The 15,829-nt window shown below is 55.7% G+C and overlaps 9 protein-coding genes across 9 annotated transcripts; 5 read left to right on the top strand and 4 right to left on the bottom strand.

The window, feature by feature from the left end:
• Positions 1–187: 187 nt before the first annotated feature.
• On the top strand, positions 188–694 carry L969DRAFT_45914 (uncharacterized protein; the record flags this gene model as incomplete). Its single annotated transcript, XM_014714093.1, has 2 exons — positions 188–287; positions 339–694. 2 exons carry the CDS (start codon positions 188–190, stop codon positions 692–694), a joined length of 456 nt encoding a protein of 151 aa, XP_014569579.1.
• A 79-nt stretch (positions 695–773) lies between these two features.
• Positions 774–3,399, bottom strand: L969DRAFT_86250 (polysaccharide lyase family 14 protein). The gene is made up of 3 exons (XM_014714092.1): positions 2,235–3,399; positions 966–2,185; positions 774–913 (listed from the first exon to the last, which is right to left on the bottom strand). Exons 1-3 carry the CDS (start codon positions 3,127–3,129, stop codon positions 818–820), a joined length of 2,211 nt encoding a protein of 736 aa, XP_014569578.1. The 5' UTR covers positions 3,130–3,399; the 3' UTR covers positions 774–817.
• Positions 3,400–3,619: 220 nt separating this feature from the next.
• On the top strand, positions 3,620–5,930 carry L969DRAFT_60168 (uncharacterized protein; the record flags this gene model as incomplete). Its single annotated transcript, XM_014714091.1, has 4 exons — positions 3,620–3,918; positions 3,970–4,089; positions 4,129–5,333; positions 5,388–5,930. The coding sequence occupies 4 exons, from the start codon at positions 3,620–3,622 to the stop codon at positions 5,645–5,647; spliced, it is 1,884 nt and encodes a 627-aa protein (XP_014569577.1). The 3' UTR covers positions 5,648–5,930.
• On the bottom strand, positions 5,686–6,801 carry L969DRAFT_93521 (uncharacterized protein; the record flags this gene model as incomplete). Its single annotated transcript, XM_014714090.1, has 6 exons — positions 5,686–5,946; positions 6,010–6,171; positions 6,224–6,334; positions 6,399–6,593; positions 6,654–6,679; positions 6,732–6,801. The coding sequence occupies 6 exons, from the start codon at positions 6,799–6,801 to the stop codon at positions 5,686–5,688; spliced, it is 825 nt and encodes a 274-aa protein (XP_014569576.1).
• Positions 6,802–6,981: 180 nt separating this feature from the next.
• Positions 6,982–7,642, top strand: L969DRAFT_93520 (uncharacterized protein; the record flags this gene model as incomplete). The annotated part of the gene is made up of 3 exons (XM_014714089.1): positions 6,982–7,065; positions 7,119–7,529; positions 7,583–7,642. The coding sequence occupies 3 exons, from the start codon at positions 6,982–6,984 to the stop codon at positions 7,640–7,642; spliced, it is 555 nt and encodes a 184-aa protein (XP_014569575.1).
• Positions 7,643–7,705: 63 nt separating this feature from the next.
• Positions 7,706–9,024, top strand: L969DRAFT_368993 (uncharacterized protein). Its single transcript, XM_014714088.1, has 7 exons — positions 7,706–8,097; positions 8,155–8,221; positions 8,277–8,418; positions 8,472–8,539; positions 8,592–8,634; positions 8,688–8,872; positions 8,922–9,024. Exons 1-7 carry the CDS (start codon positions 7,760–7,762, stop codon positions 8,958–8,960), a joined length of 882 nt encoding a protein of 293 aa, XP_014569574.1. The 5' UTR covers positions 7,706–7,759; the 3' UTR covers positions 8,961–9,024.
• Positions 8,989–11,742, bottom strand: L969DRAFT_86245 (uncharacterized protein). The gene is made up of 3 exons (XM_014714087.1): positions 10,377–11,742; positions 10,103–10,325; positions 8,989–10,039 (listed from the first exon to the last, which is right to left on the bottom strand). Exons 1-3 carry the CDS (start codon positions 11,521–11,523, stop codon positions 9,088–9,090), a joined length of 2,322 nt encoding a protein of 773 aa, XP_014569573.1. The 5' UTR covers positions 11,524–11,742; the 3' UTR covers positions 8,989–9,087.
• A 66-nt stretch (positions 11,743–11,808) lies between these two features.
• On the top strand, positions 11,809–14,640 carry L969DRAFT_86244 (uncharacterized protein). The gene is made up of 5 exons (XM_014714086.1): positions 11,809–12,358; positions 12,410–12,598; positions 12,654–14,016; positions 14,076–14,465; positions 14,515–14,640. The coding sequence occupies exons 1-5, from the start codon at positions 12,027–12,029 to the stop codon at positions 14,605–14,607; spliced, it is 2,367 nt and encodes a 788-aa protein (XP_014569572.1). The 5' UTR covers positions 11,809–12,026; the 3' UTR covers positions 14,608–14,640.
• Positions 14,641–14,713: 73 nt separating this feature from the next.
• On the bottom strand, positions 14,714–15,746 carry L969DRAFT_86243 (uncharacterized protein). Its single transcript, XM_014714085.1, has 7 exons — positions 15,509–15,746; positions 15,376–15,453; positions 15,272–15,315; positions 15,144–15,221; positions 14,912–15,088; positions 14,843–14,856; positions 14,714–14,792 (listed from the first exon to the last, which is right to left on the bottom strand). Exons 1-7 carry the CDS (start codon positions 15,703–15,705, stop codon positions 14,766–14,768), a joined length of 615 nt encoding a protein of 204 aa, XP_014569571.1. The 5' UTR covers positions 15,706–15,746; the 3' UTR covers positions 14,714–14,765.
• Positions 15,747–15,829: the final 83 nt, after the last annotated feature.

Below are 15,829 nucleotides of genomic sequence, written 5' to 3'. Positions count from 1 at the left end.
TCGACGTGGTCCTGCTGCAATTCCTGCATTTACTGCTTACGAGTCGAGATGACGAAACGATCGACGATCGACGTTCGCATTCCGGCTGCTCGGCAAACCGCGCGTCCAGTCCTGGTCGGCACAGCTTCTTCGGCATCAGGCAACAGACCAGAGAGTATTCAATAAGATGGGCCTCATCATGACTAACATGGATCAATACATCGCAAAGGCTATCCCTGCCAACTATGGCTTCGTTCTCGGTGTCGGTCTCTCGTTCGGCCTGCTCAATTTCTGGCAGACAACCCGAGGTCAGTAGGGCCTGCAGCAGCAAGCAGCTCTGAGATCGGGTGTGCGTACAGTGGGTGCAGCGCGTAAGGCATCAGGCATCAAATACCCCCAGACCTTTGTGTCTGATGAACAGCTTCAATCGTCCCCCGAAGCGCGCAAATTTGCCTGTGCCAACCGTGCACATCTGAACACGCTAGAACAAGCGCCCATGCTCACTTATGCTCTCCTTGTTGCTGGTCTGGCTGCACCCAGAGTTGCTTCCGCCTTTGGCCTGATCAGTCTGGCCGGACGGGTCGTGTACACGCTCGGCTACCTCTCTGGCGATCCTAAGTTGCGTCTCCGAGGCAGCTTCCACTATATCGGCCTCTTCGGGCTCTACATCACCTCTTTCGTTGCAGTCTATCAGATCATCAGCCAAGGAATCTGATGCCGATCAGCATTGTATCGCCTTAGGCTGGCAAGGAGCAGATGGATAACGCAAGAAATGCAATACAGACAATACATGTGCAGCCAACAAGGTCGTGTCGAAGTTGTCGAGTGTTGGTGAAGATCAAGACCACACATATATTGAGAAATCGCGGAACCAACTGTTCTGATCCCTTGGACTTGAGTATTGCTTCGTTGAGCCACCGAAAAAGGTGTCCGCCTGTCCGGTTTCTGATCAGCAAACGCGCATCGCGGTCCAGAAGGCGGCCTACCATGATGCCGAGCACTTGCGTGTCCGTCTTGGAGTTAGACGCATTCCATGCCTTGGCGACAGCTTTGCTACCCGAGCCAGTGCCCTTGGCGATCGCTGTCGACGTCGAGGCTGCTACGCCTACAGTCGTCGTCTTCGTACGATGCTCCGTCGTCGTCTTCGTCCTGACAGCCTCGATCGTCTTTGTAGGGTGGATGGTGCGCGTCTTGGTCGTAGTGTGATACTTTGTCCTGAAGACGGTCTTGTGGACTGTCTTCGTCGTCACTTTGAACGCGCGCTGCTGAAGCACCAGGGTCGGCGCTGCTGTTGGCGCAGACGAGGGCATCTCTGTTGTAGAGAATTTGGCAGAGGTAGCAGAAATGAAGCGGAACGCAGACGGATTGGCAATGATCTTAGCTTGAGCAGTGGGCGTCACAGTGACTGTCTTGTATCTGCGCACTTCCTTAGTGGTCGTGCTATGCTCGGTCACAAGCTTTGTCTCGGCCGTCTTCGTTTTGTAGTCCGTGATCGTGACGTGACGAGTGAGGGTCTTGGTGAGCGTCTTTGTTCGGACACCAGCCTTGATAGGACCAACGGACAGCGACGATGTCGCAGTTGCGGTAGCGACACCGGAGACACTGCCAATGAGCTCACCGGTTTCGCCTGGAATGGTCACAGCGGTCGGTGCACACGTAGGGGCGACTTGAGGTGCGCCCGCTGGTGCAGGGAAGGTCGAGAAGCCAGGATTGACCTTGGAATCAAACAGCAAGACGTAGCCGCCAACTTTGACGGTACCGCTGCTTGCACCTCGAGCGCCTCGATAGAAGACGGTATCAGAGTGTAGTTTGAGCTCGTCATTGACCCAGATGTTGAAGCCTCCATTGGCCTTGCCGGGCGTATTGAGCCAGATGTCCTGACGGATGTTGGTCCATTCGCCCGTTTTGAACGTCCAACTGCCACGACCGATTGACATGCCGTAGACGGCATCGCACCAACTGAGCGGAGGGAGGGTACAGAGTGCTTCGACCTGCTTGTCTCGGGCAGCATAGAGATAGAGCTCGCCCATGCCGTTCTTGCGGAACATCAAACGGGTTGAGAAGCAGTCTTCAGCTGCCACACCGCCAGAGCATGCAGTATGGCCGCCATAGAGACCTGGAAGCTTGCCGCCGAGCACAAAGTCAAAGTCCTTCGGGAAGAAGACACTGTAGGCGAGCGAGACATTGTTGCTTCCAGAGATCGGCACTGGATAGCCCATGAGCTCATATACAGGCAGTCACAGATGGCAGCTTACTGGGTATTGCGTTGAAGCCAAAGCCACCGACAGGCTTGTTGCCCGGCGACCAGGTGCCCTTGGGATAGAGCGCCTTGAGCGAGTTGTTCTTGTTGACATAGTCATCGGAAGCCTTGCCAGCCGATGACCACTGACTAGCAGGAGGGTTGCCCTTCTGAATCTTGACATTGTCGCTGCCCCACGCCCAGTGGTTGAACTTGAACGCGGTCGTCCATTCAGAGATTGCAGTCATCGAGCCAGGACCATGCCAAGCTTTGAGAGGCGTCGGCAGATTGGCTTCGGACGATGTGACTAGTTTGACACCCAAGGACGAAGGAGCAGGTGCTGCGGTGGGCTCGCCTGCAGGCACGGTCGTCGCAGATGCGCTCGCGCTGGCAGAGCGCGAAGAGGTTGTTGCAGTTGCTTCTTCCGATGCCTCGAGGGCTGCCTTGGGGTTCTTGGTATTGACGAGCTCTGTTGCCTCTGGGGCAAGGGCAAAAGTAGTCGTGGGTGCGCCCACTGAAGTGGTAGACGATAGGGTGCTATTGGTTTGATCGGACGACGTGCCAGACGAAGTATCGCTGCCGTCGCCATTGTTGACGATCTTACCAACGGTACGTAGGTTGAGCGTGTAGGTACCCGTTGGGGTATCGTTGACGAAAGAGTGAGCGGACACTGCGATCTTGCCGACTCCGCCAAAAGCGGTTGGCTTTGCCGGAATATCGGTAAATCCAGAGCCTAAGCTGACCCACTCGGCCGCACCATGACCGGCATGTTCGCTCGGGCGGTGGAAAGCGTGTTGTGCCTTCTTGTCGAGATGAGCAGCAGAGACGCTCATCATCGATGCCGCGACAGCGCTCAAGGCGAGCCATGTTGCCGCTCTGCGAGTCTTGGTATTGTGTTGGCTCGGTGACATCTTTGCAGACGGCCGATCCTCCTTGTGTGCTTTGACTTTGCTTGCTACTTGCTTGGGGCTGATGTGACGGCGACGAGAACAAACACGCAATGAAGCGCTGCTCTCGAGGCCTGCTTGAGGCGAGTCGACAACTGGCAAGTACGAGACAAGGACGCAATGAAGCGCTGCCTCTTGACAAGTTGATCAAAGGAGACCAAGGTGAGCAGACTGACGTCTCGCCCGGTCTTATACCCTCTTCGCGGTAGACGTAGATTCTCACCAAACCGCGGCTCGCCCAGTGCGGCTAGATCTGCGCCGCGTCCAGGATTGGATTGATTTTCCCCGCGTGGGGAATGTCAACTTCGAGCATCAGCAAAACTGGCTCAAGTCCGCACAGTCGACGACACCGCACACCAGCTCAATGACGCTGCGGCATAGCTCACAAGTAGCAGGAGCATGCCCTCGCATGATATACAGGCTGTCAAGCGGCTTACGATCATCGCATGTGGTCATGTCAGCTCGACGATCGAGCACTGCGACAGCGACGCTTCATCGTCCCACAGCCTTGCGTACGACCCCTCCACATGCCGGAGCTAGCAGACAGACACATTCATCAGCCTCTGATGCGGATGCAGTAGGGAACAGCAGGATGCGAGGACGGCTAGGTCTGGTACTACTTGGGGTTGCGGTAGAAGAGACAGTCCGATTGACGCTCTTTGGCGATCACATCTCCAACGAGTCCGCTATAGAGCACTACCAACTGCACGAAGGCCACAGAACCCGAGGATTGTTCTTGTGGGGCTCGAACAAGTAAGTCGGCTCGGCCGCACATTTGCCCGGCGTCGTTCATTACCCGCGCAGACATAACGTTACGGCGCCTCACCAGCCAGACGTAGAGGTCATCAAGCAGCCCAAGCCTTTCGTGCTGCTAGACGGAGTCGCGTTGAGGGAACTCGTATTGCACGAGAAATACGCAGGCAAGTTGCGCTTTGACTCAACGGTATAGCTGCTTAAGAGCAGAGCAGTGGCTATCGACGAGCATGGCGATCTGCTACAATGGGGCGATGGCTTCGACAATACTGTGCGGGAGACAGGCGACATCAAACCCAGAAAGACGCTACAAGGCAAGAATATCATCCAAGTCGCAGCTACGAGCGAGAAGATCTATGCTTTGTCGAAGAAGGGCGAGGTCTGGCTGATCGCGGCCAACGCTGCACATCAGGCCATGGGCCAACAGAACAAATCATACTCGTACTGGAGCTACATAGCCTGGCTGTGGGGCTCAAGGCCGCCCGGCGTTGACACCGAGAAGCTGACCACCAATGTGGCTTTAGCTTCCGGCGAGAACATTGTGACCGTCTCGTCAGGTAGCGATCATGTGCTCGCTTTGACGACTGCAGGTCGTGCTTTTGCTGTACCTGCCAGCTCTCGTGGTAATTCCAACGGCCAGCTAGGCGTTCGGGCGGTACAGTTGTTCACTACGACACGCAAGACGGACCAGCCTGGCGATATGCCACCGCCACAACAGATACAGATGATACCGGACGGATTCGATGTCGAATTTGACAAGTCTTACGATAGGCTGCTGGGCGACTCGATTGGCAAGCTCGCGAACTACAACGCTGAAGCGATCAAGACGAGCGACAAGAGCGATAGTGCTCAGGCAGACATACGTTTCTGCACTGTCCTACATGAGCTGCCATCGCTACGTGGCGTGGCGATAGACCAGCTCGTTGCAGGCGCGAGGCACAGTGTGGCCAAGACCAAGGAGGGCAGGATCTTGACATGGGGCGCAAATAGCTATGGCCAGCTCGGTCTCGGCCCACAGATGGCATTCCCGACGATCCCGACGCCGACAGAGCTTCCGCTGACGAAGAGCTTCCCTGCTTCTGTCGCCGTCAAGTGCGATAAAGTCGCAGCTGGAGGCGATACGACCTATCTCGTCGTGACGCGAAATGAGATCAGGACGGGCAATGTGTCGATAGAGGTTCTAGCATGCGGTAATGGTCGCTTCGGTCAGATCGGTAATGCGGCTTGGGCCCATCAGGGTTCGCCGACAAAAGTGAAGACGATCAGCGGTCTGCTCGAGTGGTCAGATCATCACCAATCGATTGCGCCGATCGCCGTACATGACTTGTCTGTCTCAAGCACGCATTGCGCCATCACGCTCGACAACGCAGTCGTACAGCACGATGCCAAATTTGGTCGAGATGTCTTTGTATGGGGTCCGTTATTGCCCTGCTAAGCGACCTGCGGCCACTGACTAGCAATATGACCAGGTCACAACGAAAGCTATCAGCTAGGCACGGGCAAGCGATCTAATCTCGCTGTTCCCCAGCATCTTCCGCCATTACCCTACCCCAACCCGGCCAAGATCTCGAATGCGCCCGAGAGCGCGCTTAGCTCGGGCACACCGAGTCCTATGGCTCACCATCGCCTGCAGCTCGCGACGGCGACGAAGGTGGAGGGTCGCAAGATGGTCGAAGAGGCCATTGTTGCTGGTCATGGGTCTACAGCTGTATACTGGCGTATTGTCTGATAAGAAGATGCACCCTCTTTGTTCGCTAGAATGCAATATCAGGCTGCGCCTTGTACAGAACCTGTTACAGGTGCGGGTGCTGCCGAGCCTGGCTGTGCCGGCCCTGCAGGATCATTCGGGTCTGCAGGTGCATCTTCGATCTTGGCAATGATGGCCTTGAGCTCATCGTCCTTGAGTATCCTGAATGAATCTTTTGGCGTGATCTGAGCAAGCTGGACGTTGGAATCGTCTAGCTTCTCTTCCATGACTTGCTTGAGCACTTTGAGCACGAGCACTTGGGCTTCTGCCAGCGTCAGTGACTAGAAGCGGAGGGGCGTAGGAGGCTCAGTTTTTGGTACAGTTGAAGCTGGCGTGGTGCATACCTTGTGCCATCTATCCTGTAGCTCACTTTGGGCGCCCTCTGAGCCCGATCCGATCGCTTTTGCGTCGTAGCGCATAAAGGTGCCGGATGGATCTGCATGGTAGAGCTGCGGACCGTGCTCGTCTTGCCCTGCGATGAGAAGCGCGACACCAAACGGCCGACTCTGCGCTCGCCATGAGCATTACGCTTACGTGTCGCGCGGGCAGTCGACTGACCATCATAGGCTCATCGTCAGCAGTCGATTCACCGAACCGTAGCGCGAGATCGCAGACGGCCTGAGTGACAGACTCGACCTTGATAGGCTCGTTGAACGTGAAGGCATGATTCTGTCGACGACCGCTGTGTCAGAACAAAAGTGCTGGCCGAGCAAGACAGGGTGAGGGGGCTGACCTGAGAAGTATTGCGGGCATGTTCGACCATCGTTCGAGCATCTGCAGTGAGACCGGACATGGCGCAACCGAGATGAGAGTCGATCTCCATGATCTTTTCGATACTCGAGCTCTCTAGCAGAGACGACTGGACTCGCTTCTCTACGCCCAGCACGACACCTTCTGCCGTTTGTACGCCTACTGTTGTCGATCCAAGCTGTCACCGGTCGTTATCCAAGTTCAGCAGGGCCTATGGGATGCCAAGGCGTCGGCAGACCTTGATAGCCTCGATGGCATATTCGACTGTGTGCCTCGTCAGCGTGGGGCCTCGATTCAGCAGCTCAAGGGAGCTCGCCTTGGTAGAGACGCCCCTCTGGAGAGAAGGTGGACACCCCACGATCATACTCTGACCGGGTGAGAAACATGGGCGACGAGCGAGCGGGCGACGGTTCGCCGGGTGGATCTGCCCTCTCACAATTGCAAACGCGTCAGCTTCACGCGCGAGACCGATCAATATTGCAATCGTCCTGACTGGCTCAGTCTCTCCGTGACCTCATCTTGTCGAGCGCAGACAAGCATGCCTCCTTCTCTCCTCTCGGCAGATCATGCAAGCACTGCGAAGGAGAGGATCAAGTCTCGTTCCTGCCGACGTCAAAGACGGTCACGCTCATCACGCCTGGATCACAAAGGTCGGCTGCCATTCTCGTGCTTCGTGTGTATATGGCACACTCAAAGCCTGCAGATCTTCAGGCACAGAAGCCCAGTTGGCTCTCAAGACAGCATTCCACCCACGTATGAGTCTGCCACCGCCTCATCAGGAGAGACGGTCCGATTGGACAACCTGAAGCGATACTGCACTTCACTTGTTCAGCTGCCTCCTGACCTGGATGATGTACCACTGAGCACGCTCGAAGCTGCATCGACACAGTATGAGCAAGCTCGCGAGCTCGTACTCGAGCAGGGCGTCGAAGCCCTCATCGTGCGCGTCGAGGCAACGGAGTCGTTGCTCAAGACCTTGTCAGATCAGCACCGACGTGCTCTTCACAAGGGTGATGGTGCGAGCGGCGAGCTTTCAGAGCGCCTTGACATCGCCAAGGAACTCGACAAGAATGCTCGCTCGGTGCTGTTCGAATGCCAATCCATGCTTCGAAAGGTCAGCAGCATTGCCGATCTCGCGACCAGGGGAACTGCTGACAGAGGATGCAGATTGAAGGAGAGCAGCTCCGCCTAGCGACTGCGCTCGAGTGGGTCATTGTTGTCGACTGAGATCGCTACATTGTCGCATGTCACATGTCACGCAACATGACCGTTCAGTCGGACTTGCGGTTTTGCGCGCGATTGCTGAAATTGAGTGACGGCCCACACTGAGCTCGCTCGCACGAGATGGCAACGGCAGCAGAGGCCAAGTCAGCCTCGCTCAGACCGGCAACAGGTAGTAACGGTCCCCTGTCAGCGAGCGCAACGCCCTTTGAGCCCGCTGCATCGACTTCAACGGCGAGCGACGGCATGCAAAATTCTAGAAAGAGGCCCCCGCCGTCTCCCTCGCTCAAGCCATCTGCGCCCAGGATCCCAAAGACGTCTGAAGAGAAAGAGAAGACGAGGAGGTTGATCGTCGTGCTCGAGCAAGCTTGTCTCGAGACATACAAAGTCACTTATGCCGGCTCGACCAATCGCAACGGCAAGTCGAGCGACGACCGCTATACCCTCCTCAATTGCGACGAGTGAGTTGCCCGACGCTAGAAAGTGCATCTCCGGATCTGACAGCTTCCGTGGGTCAGTCATCAAGGGATTCTGTCAAAGATGAACCGAGAGGTCGCCTCTGCAAGACCCGACATCACCCATCAGGCAAGCCTTGCCTGCTCCTCAGCGAAATCCGAGCTGACGAGCTGCTGTCTTCAAGTGTCTGTTGACATTGCTAGACTCGCCCATCAACAAGGCAGGTCTGCTACAAGTCTACATTCACACGGCCAAAGGCGTCCTCATCGAAGTCAATCCGACCGTACGCATACCCCGTACTTTTAAGCGCTTCTCCGGTCTCATGGGTGCGCTCTCATACGCCTGAATGAGCGAAACAAGAGCTGATCGAGGGCGACAGTGCAACTGCTGCATCGGCTGAGCATTCGTAGCGTGACCGGCTCTGAAAAGCTACTCAAAGTCATCAAGGCGAGCGGTCATCACCTTTCGGCTCGTCGCTGTGCTGACACAGTGCAAACAGAATCCTATCACCGATCATCTGCCGAGCAATTCGTACAAGATCAGTACGTCGCATCACTCCTTCCACTCCCGCAGTCGTTTGACCATGTACTCGCAGCTCTCTCATTCGACTCGAAGCCAGTCAGATTATCAGAATACTTGCCAACGCTACCTCGGGATGCTTCCGTCGTCGTCTTTGTGGGCGCTATGGCATCGGGACCGGACAACTTCGCAGACCACATGGTCGACGAAAAGATTGCCATTAGCCAGTATAGTTTAAGCGCTTCCGTCGCTTGTGGCAAGGTAAGCTCGCCTTCTGCTACATCCCATCTGAACTCACACGGCGCCTTAGTTTACCTGCGCAATGGAAGATTTGCTCGGTGTACTATGAACCGATCTCAGCTCAAGGCCAATTCTGTATTCATGTGCTCGAATGCTTGTATTACCCTCTGCAAGTGTTGCTTTACTACAATCAACAAGTATCAAAGATGATGTTTTGTAAGCAAGACTCCGACTAATTATTCTTGCTGCGAAGCACTGCGCCTTGCTCGAACGCTTCTCGTAGGTTTCACTGCAGCCTCGTGACTTCCTCCAGATACCTTGCGACGCTCGCTGAGGCCCAAAGACGGCTCTCGAGATCGGTTCGAGAGCGGCTGGGAAGATGTGGTCGGCGTACGCCTCTTGACTTGAACACGCTTTGGCAATCTGCTAGGCGATGGGTTCTTGACTGGCACGATAGGCGTGACATCTGAAATCTTGTTGATCGAATTCGACCGCGATGCTCGTAGATTGTAATGTGAATCGTCGTCGTCCGAAGCGAGCACGCTGGGAGTACTGCCTTTGCTCGCTACGCTCTTTGCGGTCTCGACGAGCTGGCCGAGATCTTTGCTGGCGAGCGATCGAGGAACTCGCGCCCTTGCGCTCTGATTACTGTTTTCCTTGTCGCTGTGCTGATCGCCATTTCGGCTGCTCGCAGAGCTCACGGATTTTTGTCTCGGTCGTGCGACACGGTTGTTCCTGGTGATCGGTACCGGAATACCCTTGACGGGACTGGGAGGCAGTTCGCGGGTGACCATCTGCGGACTCGACTTTGCGTCCAGCGGATCTGCTTCCGGCTCGATATTCTCCTCATCGATCGAATCATCTAGCGCTTCGGGTGCTGCAATCTGATGCTTGCCCTTCGAGCCTGGCGTCTTGCGTGGTTGACCAGGCACAGTCAGATTGGCATTGACAGGTGTCACTTCACGAGCGCGGATGGGCGTCTTGGGTATCGTGACGGCCTCTGGCTCAGGCGGCGGTGTCATTGGTCGAGCTGGCTCAAGGGTAGCTGTTGTCTGGCCATTCGTCTCGAGGACGATGTCAGCCGGCTTGGTGATGCCTCCCGCGCCAGCTTGTGCCGCGCGGTAGCTGTCTAGAGCTGCCCATTGAGACCACACGAGCTGATTCTGATAGAGATAATGCTGCTGGGGCCTGTCACAGAGTAGCCGCGACGCTCAGCCAAAGCGGCTGGATCTTCGTGAGAGCTCGACTGACCCTACGACGCTGCCGGGGCGCATCATTCGCATAAACGCGATGGCTTCGTTGGCGGTGAAGCCCCATTTCCAGATCATGTACGCTCCGATCAGTGTACCCGTCCTGCCCAATCCTGCCTTGCAGTGTACCGCTACGACGCCGCCTGCTCTGATCGTACGCTCTGAAATGTCAATGAACTCACGACACATGTCCATCGTAGGGTTTGTGCCATCGTCAAAGTACACTGCAATCAACTCGCATGAGCAGCCGAAAACCCTTAGCAGACGACACATACTCTCGAGATGGCTGATGCCCTTCTGCACAAAGTAGCCTTCGTTGTAGAGCTTCTTGTTCAGTCTGATAACGAGTTGAACGTTCAGCTTGGGAAAGTGATCAAGCACATTCGTGAATGGCTTTGGCAGGCGGCTTGTGGACAGTCCAGACGTAGCGGCAGGTGCAGATGACGGCGTTGAAGGCGGTTTGTAACCAGGTTGCAAGGGCGACGCGAAAGCAAGAAAGTGGGGCGTGATGAAATTCCAGTCGCCATTTTCGACTTTCTCAAATTCCTCGTACTGCTTGACGTCGAATTCCTCCAGCTTGAGCAAGCGCAGATCAAGCGCCTTTTTCATGCCAAAGATGACGTCCTGTAATGAGAGATGGAAGTCTGCTCGAGCGTAGCCTGCGTCGCGGTACGGCCTGAACTCGAGGCCTGCTAGTGGAAAGAGCACGTCGGCTGGCGACAAGTGAAGCACGATCATCGCATAGAGAGCGACAAGCAGGGCGGAATTAGCTTTCTTGTCAGGCTGATCAGACGCGTAGATGACAATCGTCTTCTGGCTGTGTTCTGCCGCCTCGAGAAGGGCATGTAATGCGAGACAGAAGCGATAGAGGCAGCCGATGTTGAGAGGCCCGAAATCTTGGAAGAAGGAGTGATAGATGAGCTCGTTATCAAGAGTCCACCAGACGAGTTCGCGTGAGCCTGGCGCAGCCTTTGTCGCTGTAGCCCTGGCTTCGGCCTTCTCTTTGCCCTTTCGCTTGTTGACCGTCGCGTCAGTCGCACTAGGCGGGATGACGTCCTCTGGCTCGGTATCCTCATCGAGCAGGTAGTCGTCGCTTCCTTCATCACCCCCATCGTGTAGCAAGTCTGGATCGTCCTGGATTGCCCAAGATGGCAAGCCAGGTTGACTGTCGTCTCCCGTGTAGCCAACTTGACCCCACAGCCTCTGCTCGCGCTTCGAAATGACAGCATAGTGTTGGGCGAGGAAAGCTTCGTCCGGCGGGGGATGGGGAAAGTGGGTGAATGCAAGTCGAGGGGAGAAGTAGCAGAGTGTCGCATTCGGTTTCGCCCTTGGTATACGACGCGGCTCGGGCTTGGAAGTACTCGCGACAGGCACACTGGTTGCCATACCTGTCGATGTGAGCCTGTTGATCGGTGTGACCATCTCAGTCCAGGAGCGGAGACTGGGGATCGTCTGACACAATGCCGGGAGTCGTCACAAGGGAGCAGCGCCGATCAACCAGCTGGCCTTGCCAATGCCTGAGTGACAGTGCACTCGGAAGCTATCGCCTAGACCGGATCCTGCGCGGAAGATCGTGCAAAGAGCCGTCGAGAGCCCGTCAAACTTGAGCCGCCTGATCGTTGTTGTTGTCGTCGTGTTGCGGGCTGTGGATTTTACGTTTTAAAAAAAAAAAGGGATTTTGGCGGAGTCATTTCTTTTCAAAAGATCAGGGCTAGCGGGCGGCTCAGCAAAGGCACTGAACTGGATACAGCGCGACGGACCAGGACCTTGACCCTCATCGATTGCCAGCGCTACGTTCTGTCTCGACGCAACATCACTTCAATCTCCGCAGCGAACTCTGCAAGGAGCAAACGCCCCTCGGTCGTGTGGCCAGCTTTGCCGGTGACAACCGACAAAGGCTACAGCCGACGTGACATTCACTCGTGATGTCCTGCAGTATCAGAAGCACGCTCGCCCGATCGGCACGATCGACTCAGACACAATGCGGTCAGACGAGCTCGAGTGGCGCCACCAGCCCATCATGCAGGAACAGCCTCTCGAGCCCACATCATCGGGGTGCACTCGCCGCCTTCTCGACATCCAGCCCGAGATCTAGCAAGCCCACTGCGCCAGTACAGCGAGCGACGACGACCAGTGGCGCATTAGACGCCAAGGCCCGCTTGCGTGTCTTGCAAAGGGAGCGTGAGCAGGCCGGTAGGAGAGGCCTGCGTGCGACAGCACAGGCGTCGCAGGCTGCTCAAATGGAACACATTTCATCGTCAGTCATATCTTGCTTAAACGAATGGCGAAGCTAAGATCTTTTTAACAGATCTCATGCTGGTCTCATACCGCCAGAACTCTCGCGATCGGCAGGCGGCCACGTCAGAGATGCAAGCAAAGCCCGCCTCATGATGCCTTTCGTTGCTCGACCCGCCCCTGCAGCACCGACAAAGAAGATCGAAGTGATGGACTCGACCTTTGTAGGCATGTCTGGCGGCCAGATCTTCCACGAGATGATGTTCGTCTAGCCTTGCGATATACGCGTTGCAATTATTGACTCTTACTCTGCTCAGGCTGCGGCATAATGTCAAGCATGTCTTTGGTTATCCTGGCGGTGCCATTTTGCCTGTGTTTGACGCCATCTACAACTCCCCCCACTTTGACTTTGTCTTACCAAGACACGAACAAGGCGCAGGTCACATGGCAGAAGGCTACGCACGCGTATCAGGCAAGCCTGGCGTAGTGCTCGTCACATCTGGTCCAGGCGCGACCAACGTCGTCACACCGATGCAGGATGCAATGTCAGACGGCACGCCACTTGTCGTCTTTTGTGGACAGGTAGCCACTTCTGCCATCGGTTCAGATGCTTTCCAAGAAGCAGATATCGTCGGTATCTCTCGATCATGCACGAAATGGAACGTAATGGTCAAAGATATCACTGAGCTCCCGAGGCGCATTAATGAGGCTTTCAGAATTGCAACCAGCGGACGGCCGGGACCCGTCCTCGTCGACCTGCCAAAGGATGTCACTGCTGGCATTCTTCGACAGTCCATACCCTTGCGCTATACCCAGCCGGACCAGACGGCAGCAAACCTGCCGAGCAATCCTCTCAGCCGGAGCGCGCCCCAAAGCGTGCAACCCCTCACCCAAGCCGCAGTTGCAGCCGCAGTAGCCCAGACCCAGCCTGCCTTTCCAGCGCCTGACATGGAGCTTTTGAGCAAAGCAGCCGCGCTCATCGCCCAGGCGAAGCGACCGATCATCTACGCCGGCCAGGGCATTCTCGCTCGACCAGAAGGACCTCAGTTCCTTGCAGAGCTCTCCGAAAAGGGCAACATTCCCGTCACGACCACGTTGCAAGGTCTCGGAGCTTTTGATGAGCACAACGAGCGCTCATTGCATATGCTCGGTATGCACGGATCTGCATATGCCAACCTGGCAATGCAAGACGCCGATGTTATTATCGCTCTCGGTGCGAGATTTGACGATCGTGTAACGGGCAGACTCGATGGTTTTGCGCCACATGCTCGCGCTGCCGCTCTGCAAGGTCGAGGTGGTATCATCCACTTTGAGATCCAGCCAAAGAACATCAACAAGGTCGTCGATGCGACTTATGCTATCGAGGGCGACGTAGCACATAACCTCGGTCATATGCTGCCTCTCCTACCGGAAACGCCTTTGCCACGCACAGAATGGTTCAGCAAAATCGCGAGCTGGAAGGAGCAATATCCCTTTACGTTCGAGCCGTCAAAGCCCGAAGCTGGCGAGCTGATGAAGCCTCAAGAGGTCATCGAGGCGTTGGATCATTGGGCGAAAGACAAGAAAGATCAGGTCATTATTACGACTGGCGTCGGCCAGCATCAGATGTGGGCTGCTCAGCATTACAGATGGACCCAGCCTCGATCGTGGGTCAGCTCAGGTGGCCTTGGTACTATGGGCGTACGTCAATGCTTTTCTTACGAGCGCTGGAGCGCATGCTGATATGACTTATTTGACAGTACGGGCTCCCCTCTTGCATTGGCGCAAAGGTCGCTGCACCGGCGAAATACGTCGTCGATATCGACGGCGATGCATCCTTCAGCATGACCGCCATGGAGCTCGCGACAGCTGCACAATACAGCATCGGCGTCAAGATCCTCGTGCTCAACAACGAGTTCCAGGGAATGGTCCTACAATGGCAAGACCTCTTCTACGAGAAGCGGTACTCGCACACCGAGATGACCAACCCCAATTTCTGCAAGCTCGCAGAGGCTATGAACGTCAAAGCCATCCGGTGTGACAGTCTCGCGGATCTGCCTGCCAAGATGAAGGAGTTCATGGAGTACGACAACTCGAAGCCGATTCTGTTCGAGGCTCGCGTCGTCAAGAACGAACACGTCTTGCCCATGGTACGCTGAATCGCGATTCTCATCAGCTAAGCTGAAAGGCTCGCGACAGGTCGCCGCTGGCAAGGCTCTACAGGAGCAGGTCGTCCATCCTCGCCTCGCCAAGATTGCTGCGGCAAAAGCAGCCGCCGCTTCCTCTGCATGATCTAGCTTTGCATCAAATGTAGCATCAGCCATCTGGGTACCGTGTCACGATCTCAAAAACCAGCTGCGGTGTCAGCTATTGCAATGCATTATGCCTGTTCAGTTTGCGCGACAGAACAGATTTGCATGAGGTTACAAGTGGACTCGTGTCGTGCTCGTCTAGTTGAATTCCGCCGCCTTGCCCGACTGTACTCTCGATCAGACAATTCCGATGTGTCGCTTCTGCATAGACTTACCACTAGCAGACCGACTGTTTTCGATTCTATGTAAGCTGCTGCCAGAAGCGCACAAGAGCCAGTACTCACCAATGAGACCGAAGAGGCCAAGGATACTGCTGAAGACCTCGACAACGAGGATTTTGACGAACAACGTCGGATCGGCTGCGTCTGCCAACGCTGCATTGGACCCGCTGATACCCACCGCAATACCGCACAGTAGATTGCATGCGCCCATGGTCAGTCCACCCCAGAAGAGTGAGAAGCCTGCAGGAACGAGCAATGAGCTCAGCAGTACGCTATCGTCGAAAGGTCTGCTTGCCTGTGTAATAATTCGCGGGAGAGTAGAGCTCTGCATGACTTGGCGCGTTGCCGTTCAGTTTCGCACTGAAAACGATCGCTGCAGGCCTCGCTTGAGCGACAGAGGACCATCTCATTCGTTGGACTTGCCTCCGATGACGCCGTAAATGCCGACGACTTCACAGAAGATGATGCTGCAGGATGAACACATGAGCACCTGACGCTCTCCACAGCGTTTGTAGAGAGGGACTGACGAGATGAGATTCTTCGTCCGTATCCTCGGTGTCCTCACACCACCGCCCAGTATACTCGCTCCTGTGATGAAGATGCCCCTGCCCGAGCCACAGTAAGCTCTTGCGGCGGGAGGACAGGAGCCTTGCTGCTGACCAGCCTGCTCCGATGACAGATAGGCCGATGTTGAGCCCGACGCCCATAAGAGCCCATGAATGAGGCGAAGTCGATTCGAGGAACGCTCCGACATTGAAATCCTCGCCTGATCCGGTGAAGAGCAAATAGAGCGCTATCACGATCGCTACGAGCAAGACCACGTAGTAGAACGTGAAGAGCGGTGAGTAGTAGCCCATAGCGGCCCTGTCCTGCCGAATGACACCGGTCGCTGGCGAGCAGGCAGGCGCGAGTTTCTCTCACGGTTTTATCAATCTCTCGCTTTTTGATCAGTGCTGACGCTCGAGATACACAACGTCCGTG

This window comes from Mixia osmundae, assembly GCF_000708205.1.
Source record: "Mixia osmundae IAM 14324 unplaced genomic scaffold scaffold_3, whole genome shotgun sequence".
In the NCBI taxonomy this organism is placed as follows: domain Eukaryota; kingdom Fungi; phylum Basidiomycota; class Mixiomycetes; order Mixiales; family Mixiaceae; genus Mixia; species Mixia osmundae.
The sequence above is the reverse complement of the archived record's forward strand: the minus strand, read 5'-3'. Positions and strand labels throughout refer to the sequence as shown.

Bases quoted from the DNA above. Each gene is read 5' to 3' on its own strand.
- L969DRAFT_86250 (XM_014714092.1), bottom strand. From the start codon at position 3,129: ATGTCACCGAGCCAACACAATACCAAGACTCGCAGAGCGGCAACATGG. The intron at 2,186-2,234 runs GTAAGCTGCCAT...TGGGCTATCCAG, and splicing joins TGGCTTCAACGCAATACCCA to TGCCGATCTCTGGAAGCAAC. The intron at 914-965 runs GTAGGCCGCCTT...GAAACCGGACAG, and splicing joins CGCAAGTGCTCGGCATCATG to GCGGACACCTTTTTCGGTGG.
- L969DRAFT_368993 (XM_014714088.1), top strand. From the start codon at position 7,760: ATGGCAACGGCAGCAGAGGCCAAGTCAGCCTCGCTCAGACCGGCAACA. The intron at 8,098-8,154 runs GTGAGTTGCCCG...TCCGTGGGTCAG, and splicing joins ACCCTCCTCAATTGCGACGA to TCATCAAGGGATTCTGTCAA. The intron at 8,419-8,471 runs GTGCGCTCTCAT...CGAGGGCGACAG, and splicing joins GCGCTTCTCCGGTCTCATGG to TGCAACTGCTGCATCGGCTG.
- L969DRAFT_86245 (XM_014714087.1), bottom strand. From the start codon at position 11,523: ATGGTCACACCGATCAACAGGCTCACATCGACAGGTATGGCAACCAGT. The intron at 10,326-10,376 runs GTATGTGTCGTC...AGTTGATTGCAG, and splicing joins GGGCATCAGCCATCTCGAGA to TGTACTTTGACGATGGCACA. The intron at 10,040-10,102 runs GTCAGTCGAGCT...ACTCTGTGACAG, and splicing joins CGCCCCGGCAGCGTCGTAGG to GCCCCAGCAGCATTATCTCT.
- L969DRAFT_86244 (XM_014714086.1), top strand. From the start codon at position 12,027: ATGTCCTGCAGTATCAGAAGCACGCTCGCCCGATCGGCACGATCGACT. The intron at 12,599-12,653 runs GTTCGTCTAGCC...TACTCTGCTCAG, and splicing joins CAGATCTTCCACGAGATGAT to GCTGCGGCATAATGTCAAGC. The intron at 14,017-14,075 runs GTACGTCAATGC...CTTATTTGACAG, and splicing joins GTGGCCTTGGTACTATGGGC to TACGGGCTCCCCTCTTGCAT.
- L969DRAFT_86243 (XM_014714085.1), bottom strand. From the start codon at position 15,705: ATGGGCTACTACTCACCGCTCTTCACGTTCTACTACGTGGTCTTGCTC. The intron at 15,316-15,375 runs GTCAGTCCCTCT...TTCATCCTGCAG, and splicing joins CGGACGAAGAATCTCATCTC to CATCATCTTCTGTGAAGTCG. The intron at 15,089-15,143 runs GCAAGCAGACCT...TCGTTCCTGCAG, and splicing joins TCCCGCGAATTATTACACAG to GCTTCTCACTCTTCTGGGGT.